At 36.8% G+C, this 8,536-nt stretch overlaps 1 protein-coding gene across 1 annotated transcript; it reads right to left on the reverse strand.

Moving 5' to 3' along the window:
* Window positions 1–2,155: 2,155 nt before the first annotated feature.
* Window positions 2,156–7,122, reverse strand: LOC119794619. Its single transcript, XM_038302247.1, has 3 exons — window positions 6,949–7,122; window positions 5,774–5,925; window positions 2,156–4,721 (listed from the first exon to the last, which is right to left on the reverse strand). Exons 1-3 carry the CDS (start codon window positions 6,952–6,954, stop codon window positions 2,156–2,158), a joined length of 2,724 nt encoding a protein of 907 aa, XP_038158175.1. The 5' UTR covers window positions 6,955–7,122.
* Window positions 7,123–8,536: the final 1,414 nt, after the last annotated feature.

An 8,536-nucleotide genomic window follows, 5' to 3' on the forward strand; every position in this document is an offset into this window, starting at 1 on the left:
AAAGAATAAAATCATGTAAAAAATAAAATAATGAAAATTTGTTTACATAACTCTGTGCAATTATGCAAAATATAAATGCAATGTATTATTGTGTGCTTTGCAATATCGTATTCACTAAAATGAATATCTTTGAGGTTTAAACTCCTCGAAACCTTTAAACGTTCCCTCAACATACCAGTACATTTTAAAACTCGTCAAGATCAATAGCTTTCTAGTGGTCTATAAAATTAGGCTCTGAGATATCTTATTTATTGTCAAAGTATTAATATTTATTACTCAAGCAGAAATATAAATCCTACTGTTTAAACATGCTTTAGTTGAAGTTAGAGCATCAACTTAAGCTTTTTACTCAAGTAAGTGTAACAGTACCAGTTTCAGAACTACTTAAAGTATAAAAGTAAACAGTTACTGCACTAAACTATTAAGCGGACATTTTTCTACAATTCTGAATGAAAACTTTCTTATACTAAAAGTAAAGTGGAGAATGTTCTTTTTTCACCTGGATCATCAGATTAAGTGGGTCCCTAATTGTCAATCATTCTGGTGATATGTTAACGTAAGGCCGTTAATAGACGTTCCCTCTCGGAGTACAGGGTTGTTGAGTCTTTTAAAGAAATTTGCAAAAATCCTCCACTAAAGCTTTAGGTTTCTTTGTTTTATGCAAAGTCCAATTTAACTTTGCATCATCTTTAACAAAGATTTATTTTTGTAGGTGGCAAACATACCAAATGATTTTAATGCTTTTTACTTTTGTTTTTATTTAGTACCAACAAACCATAACGAAAATTAGCTTAAATGAAATAAAGTCTATTTTTAAAATGTAAGGACTAAAAAATAGAGATAATTACAAAATATTATAAGGAGTAGCAATAATAAGATAAATAATTGACCCTCTGTTTATTGTGTGCCTGTGCTGAAGTATGACGGCATGATTTCAGTATATGTTTAAAAAATTAGACAATTGAAAAGTGGTATGTAAAACAGAAGCATGTCAGACAAAAATAGAAAAGGTCTTCAGCATAAAAAGCAGTATGTGAAAAAGGAAAAATTAGAGGATAGATTCAAAGACTACAAGACAAATCATCTTTCAACTTATTTTTCTTATATTCTTATTTGTAATAATCTTGGTATTTTTTTATTATGTCAGCAACAGATACTCAAACGAATCAAAGATCAAAATAAAGCTGATTCTTAACTATCTGTGTTTTAGATGCTTCTGCAATGGTTAAATAATACTAGCAAGAGTTAGAAGCTTTAAGAAGCAAAACATATTTCTCTGAAAACTAGTGCTGCAGTAGTGAAATGTTGAAGAAAAATGTATCTCAATAGTTTCTGCATTTGATCTATCGCCCTTTGATTTGTAGGATATTTTTGTAATATACTTCATCATGATAAGAGGTTTATAAAGTAGAGGTTTATATTATCATTATTGTCAACATTCTGTCCCATTTTATTGAGTTAACTAATATGTTCTCCAAGGAAAGGGAACACAAAAAAAGCTAGAGACACAATGCTGACATACATTATTGTTTTTATGACAATATTAAATAGTTAACCAGACTGTTGGAACAATATTGTTACTGATCTACGTCGACAGCTTTGTCTCAAGAAACTGCTAGATGGAAATAAAAAAGATTGTAGCTGCCAAATCCTTAGCATCTGTTCTATATGTACTGGCTTACAACATCTCTCTGCGATTTGATGTAAGGCAACAAATGCATGCTCAGGTTAATTCCAGAAAAATAAGAAATAGCTGCCAAAAGTTATTGTAATACTAGAAATAAATACATTTCAAATGTCAAAGGCTATAAGTAGTGTTCATCAGCCCCAGAAAAACTCAGAAAATACACAACAGAAAATGGCAAAATCATTAAAACTGAGAAAAGTACAGATGATTAAACCTTCAAAAATCAGGACTCCATCATCTCAGAAATCGGCTGTCAGTTTCTTTTCTTTGCATTCAGTTTGGTTGACTGAATTTTTATTGTGTTTCAAGTCATAGTAACCACTTAAAGTGATATACCAGTACCCAAATTGGTTTGCCTCGCCAAAGGGCACTTCAAAATGTGCAGGGAGCTAGAATTAGACCAACAACCCTTTGACTGCAAGACAACAATTTGGTAATGAGCCACAGAAATACTTTTAACAACAAGTTTTAGATTTGTGGCCTTTCCACGTTGTTTGTAACCGAGGCCTCAGGGGACTTTTGTGAGCTATTTCCAAGGGCACAACGCTGGTGAACACGCATGTGCTCTGTGACACGGTATTGCCGTGAGAAGGTCATTGGGCAGCAGGGGCAGGGGAAGGGGCGAACCCCAAGATGGCTTCGCACATGTCTGTTCAGAGAACCTCTTTGACTAAATGAACGATCACAGAGGGAGCACTGGAAAGGCTGATGATTGGGAGATGACAGATGAGCTGACTTATCTGTTGACTCACCAGCTGGAAGAGTGGAAGGTATGCAGACAGATACAGTGGATGGCATAGAGGCTCTATCACAGTCTGACTCACCAAGGGGTGAACAAATTGGAGTGGTGCTGATCTTGGTTTTACCCTCGTCAGGCTTAAAAACTGCCATGATTTCAGTGTTGTTTGTCACCCAAACTCCTGTTGTGCACTCTTTTATATAAAGAAGGCTTCCATCTTTGCTGTCTCTCCGACTATCAGACTCAGAAAAGGTCCCCGGTCTGCCTATAAAGGAACCATGAATCATTTGTGCGTTTTCATGATTTGCAGTTGCAACCGTCTCCATGTCAACAAACTGCTTTTCTTCTTTTTCAGATCCATGTTGACTGGACATATCTAGATCATGTTTGGTGTTTACATCCAGTTTTCCTTCTGTCTTTACAGGGAGATATTGACTCAGAGACCTTTGACCAAAAAAAGTAAAGGATCCAGTATTAACCCCATCACTTAACTCATCTGGATCAAGAGAGAGGCCAGGTTTGGAGAGTTTGTGTTCATCCTCATGGGGTTCATCCTGGTATGGAATATGTCCGTGGTATGGCTGACCTGTGTGCCTTGCAGTGCCAGAAAGGTTGTGGTCTATGGGTGCTGTTAAAGAGCAACATGGCACCACAGTTTCAGGGCTTGAACTTTTTCTACTTTCAGATATTTCACAGTATTTAGAAGCAGATAATGTTTGTTTGCTACATACTTTGTATTCATCCCTGCAAGATATATCATCTTTTCTGCTTTTGTCATCTTTGTAAATGTTAGCTTGCCAGTCTATTAGAGGTTCAGATGCCTTGCAAGGACTGTCTGTTACATCAAGACAGTGGGTAGAGTAACTGTGTTCCCCTTTGATTTCCACCTCAAGGCATTCTCTAGAATTAGAATCGCTCTGTGTGTCGAGAAATGAAATTACAGCTCTGGGATCTTTCGATTGTTCCTGTGTCGCAGTTGCCAGTAATACCTTCTGACATTCAAAACAATCCAAGCGCTGATGTTTGTAGGAAACAGAATCAAAATCACTTTCAATTTGGTGTTTTGAGCGTCTCCTTAAGTTGTCTGAATGCTCTCCAAGCTGACTTGTGGAACTTTGCAAAGAATCCTGATGGACATGCTGGGAGTTGTTGTTCATATTATAGATTGCACTCTTGCAGGTTTGTTCACTGACTCTAAAGGGATGCAAATTGTTGCTATTGTAATCCTTGTTCCCCTTGCGGTCATTAGTGTGCCATATAGTTCTTCTGGTGTCCTGATTTGGGACTCCATTTTGAGCTTTGCACTCAGTGCTAATAGCTTCGATAAATGTGTCATTGCTTGTGCTGACTGAGAGGGAGAAATCACCCATGTTGGGAAGAGGCTGCAATGCTTGATTGTGAGGACGCCCTGCAGAGACTTCTGAATTCTGCAGGACAGCAGCTCGGCTACTGTGACAGATGACAGGCACTGCCTCGCAGAATCGGTGTGGTGATGATGAAGAAGATGAGGAGCGTCTCTTTCTGTCCTCAGATACATGGAGTGGCTTATCTTCTGGGATTTTCTGTCCTGTATGTAGTTCTAGAAGGTCAGATGAATTGCTCTCATCCTGGTATTGGATTACTCCTGAGATTTTATGTACCTCAGATTTGTCCGTTTTATGGCTCATTGGGTCCTTTTGTATCGGAGACTTGACTTGTCTGTAGTCACCAGTATTCTCTCTAACATTGTTTTCAAGTATGCTGAAAGTATTGAAGTCATTTAAAATAGTCGGTTCATTTCTTCTGTGACCATTTGCATAATGCTTTCTAATACTCTCATTATTTTCAGTAGTGGGATCAATGCTGGCTGAATTTAGACAGGCTTCTGGAAATGTCTCCTCATTAGGAAACTGCTCTGTAGGTGCTGTTTCGAGCCTTTGAAAAGAACATGTTGTGATTGATGGTGGCAGATCTTTGAAGGTCTTCAAATCATTTTTATAATTATGTTCTGTCTCTTTAACTGAATACATTTCAACTATGCCAGGGGCACTTTTTTCATCTGAGGCTTTAGCTTGGATCTGTAGCCAGGCTGCATTCAGAGCGTCCTGCAGTTCTTTCATCTGCATATGGCGGGCAGCAGAGAGCAGTCTGTGATAATCCTGTTGGCTGAGAGGGCATGGAAGAACGCCGGTGTAAATATAGTCCAGAAGGGAAGGTAACACGGAGTCCGAGAGACTTGGATCCTCTAGTTCCACAAGAGCGCCAGATGAGGACAGGATGCATGCCAACACTGGACTGGAGGCTGCCAGAATACACCTTGAAGAGCAAAAAGTCAACATAAGTTTGAATAATAACACAGCACTTTAATTATGCATTTACTCCTCACTAATCCATTCTGGTTTTGCCATTTCACAATGTTTTAACTTATCTCAAATAATTTTCAGATCATTAAACAATTTCTAATATTAAAAAAGGGCATTCAGTACATACCAAACACAATTTTTAACACAGGATTTCATTAATTAAGGGCCAAATAGAAGTATAGAATAGAACTGAACTTAATTCATGAGCTCTGCCCAGACAAAAAATACAAAATAGACAAAAAAATCACAACAAAGCAATATTGTTCTCCCATTCCATCTAAAGAAAACCAAAACAGAAATACAACAAAGTCCTTAAAATGCTGTATAGAAAGCTGTAAAGAATTAGAAAGAGATTTTTAAGGCTTTGGCTTTAAATTTAACTACAGATAGATCACTTAAAAAGAAATTGGGAAAACAATTATAACCCTAATGAACTTCTAGATGACTGAACAACCCAGGCTACTGCAAAAGACCTAAATGGCTCACTTATCGTTGTTCAGGGCTGTGATCATAATTTTACAAAAAAATAAGAAGGAAAATTCTTCTGTGGATAACTTTGCATCTCAATACATCACACAAACTAATTTGATTTTTTAGACAAGAAAATATATATCAAACTGACAGCTGGATAAAATTGTGGTAGCATGATGGTCAGAGGTTGATATGCTGCCTCTGTGCCTGGAAAACCTGCATTTATTGGTGGATCCATACATTCTGGGATATATTCCTGCTAGAGAAATCCATTTATGAAACTAATCTTAAACCCACTTGGGTTTTGCAGCAGGATTATTATCCAAAGCATGGGATCTTAACACCTCATAAAAAAGAACAAGGTACTAAATGATCTAGTCTACTCCTTGAGATGTAATGGGTGAGAGGAAACACAGTGTTCATTCTCACAAACCCTTAAATACAACTGAAAAATATGACATAGAAATCTGTAAATGTTGGAATGTGCCATGAGGGAAACATTGCTGCTTTTTTGTGTTCTAATATGATGCTCACCGGTGTGCATGGTAGAGCTGGTCTGAGCTCCGCCTCTGCCTTAGTACACAGTCACAGAATAAACCTTGATGTCTCTGATGGTTTAGAGTCGCCAGCAATGATGCTGCATGTAATGCTGCACTGGTGTCGGTCGCCTGGAGAGAGGATGTTCCCTGAAAAATAGATTAGGCAAAGATGAAAATATTTTAATATCACCATAATAAAATTTAGAAAGATTTGTACGCATATGGAAAAACTGTTTTTAACAGTTAAATACCTTTTCATATGAAAATGAGGCAGAATGTTATTTTTTTGGCCATGCTGACAACTCAAAGTGCTTTATGTTACCGCCACTTCAAGCAGACATATTCACACACTGGTCAGTAGCAAACTTAGGGTTAAGTGCCTTGCTTAAGGGTGCATCTGCATGTGACGGCAGGAATCTAAAATCCAACCAGCTTCAACCACAGAGCTATAGTCCCCACAACTTACATGACACCCTAATCTTAAGAAATACATTTAGAAGATTCTAAAAACTAAACGAGCACCAATGAAATAAATCAGTGAACAATTCTCATCTTTATTTTGTTCAGGCAGAGCAGTAAAAAAATGAGAAGTTATTGAATTCAGTGGATGAGCTTTGAAAAGTAACCACAAAGCATATTTTCAATTTCCAGTCAAAGTTAAAGTAGGCTAAGTAACAAGTGAGAAATCTAAAAAAAGATAAAGAAAAGAAATGTATAACCGATCAAATATGAGGAGGGATAAAACAAAAACAAATATAACAGGCAGCCTGTTTTCCTTTTGAATGAAAATGCATTCAAATTCCACCAAGTGCACACTTGAAGTTCACTTTATTTTATAATTCCAACCAATGATTGAATTCATTCCCAGCTTTTCCCAAATGATCCGCTGATCAATGTCTCTTTCATTACTTCACACCATTTGAATCATTCAGTCTCATTCATTAGTTATTGTTGATAACTTACCGTAATGCTCAGCAAATAAGCAAAAATAAATAGGTGCTACTATATTACTAAAAACATTTCTAAACCAGGAAAAACTACAACTATCACAACTTTTCCATGCCAGATAATAGTGTATGATCTTAGTGTAGTAGTAGTGTAGTAGCATAGATAGTATTATTAGAGACTGACTGCAAATGAATAACAAGAAGAAAAAAAATTTCCCCTTACCTCCATATTTTGGTGGAAGACGACTAACAGTCTTTGTCCGTCTTGCTTGTAGTTAAAGTGAAAAAAGACTTCCCATTGAGGATATATAGTCCCACTCTTTCTGCAGAGGGTCTCATGTGGAAAACAATCACACGCTTTTCATATCGGGAGCAACGCATGACGTGGACGTTTCAGGTGCTTATAAGGAGTGCTATCCTGTGATGTCAGACTCTCCATGTCTTGTTATAGAGAGGGGCTGACACTGACCTGCAGATAGACAGCCACAGAGCTGCAGCGAGTAGAACCCGTGTTCCTGCTTGCACTTCAAAAATACAGCATGAAGTCATGTTTAATTAAAAGACAACTCTATGGTGGATCATTACTGTCAATTCCTCCTAAATAAGAATGATTACATATCAAGCAGAGACCAAACTTGGACAGTTTAAAGCTTTTATTTTGGAGATAGGTCAGAGATGAATCTCCTGATATTCTGTAATGATTTTTTTTAGCATTTGCTTGCAAAAAAAAAAAAAAACTTTAATACCATTAAAAAGAATGTGAGTCTCTCCTACAAGTTTATGATGCATTCTACCACTTCAGATAACACTGACAATTGTTTGGATTGTTTCTATGTGTTTCAGTTCTACACATGGAACCTCCTCTAGTGTCACGAGCCAGTTTCCCTTCAGCTGACGTTTTTGTTGACAACTCCATACTAAGCCTTTTCTCCACCCTTTAAACCACATGCTCCTCATGGCTTTAATCCATGCTCTGCTCTAATGTTACAGCCACGCCTCCTGCTAACCATGAGGCTGTAGTACATTTTCCCTGACAACTGTGCAATGGAAATACTACAGCAGTACACAGTGCTTCATTGCATTGTGACATCTAAGGAGTGTGTCTTGTGGCACAAATAGATGACATAATGCAACAAACGTGTCAGCAAATATAACATGCAAAAAGTGATTAAACTGTTTAACTGTGCAAGAAATCAATTCAACAAACTTAGTTAGCAGTAAATTTAAGACAGAGGTTTGGTGACGATGGAATAATTTATAAAAAATCTATGTTTTTCTTTCTAGAGCTTTTTCCTTCAGGTCGATGCAAACATCCCGTTTAAGTGTTTTTAAGACAGGTTATAGCTCCTAGTTTATTTAATTCTTAAACAGCCAATTTTTGTGCAACAGACTGAAATGCAGCAACTATATTAAAAGTTATGCAATTTTATTTAAAACTATGGATCAGTGGTTTTGGACAAACTGCTGTAGAGTCCGACAGTAATTGATCAGCATACAGTCCTGAAGTAAATGTATTGTTATTTTAAGTGTAAATACTGCACAATATTCAAGACTAAGATGTAAAGTAAAAAGACTTCAGATTGAAAATACAAAGAAAGGACATGTATTTTTCAAAGTTAAAAGATTAAATTGTGATGTTCATGAATAAATTCCCAACCAGGCCCCTCTTTTTCTTCAAAGACATTCAAATAAAAGCCAAAAATGTAAACGCTGCCCAAAACATGCTCTTCATTTATCCGTAGCATAGGAATTATGCCACAAATTCAGCAGCAATTGACCCTTTTCTGAATGAAAATACGTTTTATTTATTT

Source organism: Cyprinodon tularosa, unplaced genomic scaffold (assembly GCF_016077235.1).
Source record: "Cyprinodon tularosa strain WSP-4 unplaced genomic scaffold, ASM1607723v1 ctg485, whole genome shotgun sequence".
NCBI classification, from domain to species: Eukaryota; Metazoa; Chordata; class Actinopteri; order Cyprinodontiformes; family Cyprinodontidae; genus Cyprinodon; species Cyprinodon tularosa.

What these genes read in the sequence shown, in the direction of transcription:
- LOC119794619 (XM_038302247.1), bottom strand. An exon ending in CAGCTCTACCATGCACACCG is followed by an intron (nt 4,722 to 5,773) that starts GTGAGCATCATA and finishes TTGCTCTTCAAG; the next exon opens with GTGTATTCTGGCAGCCTCCA.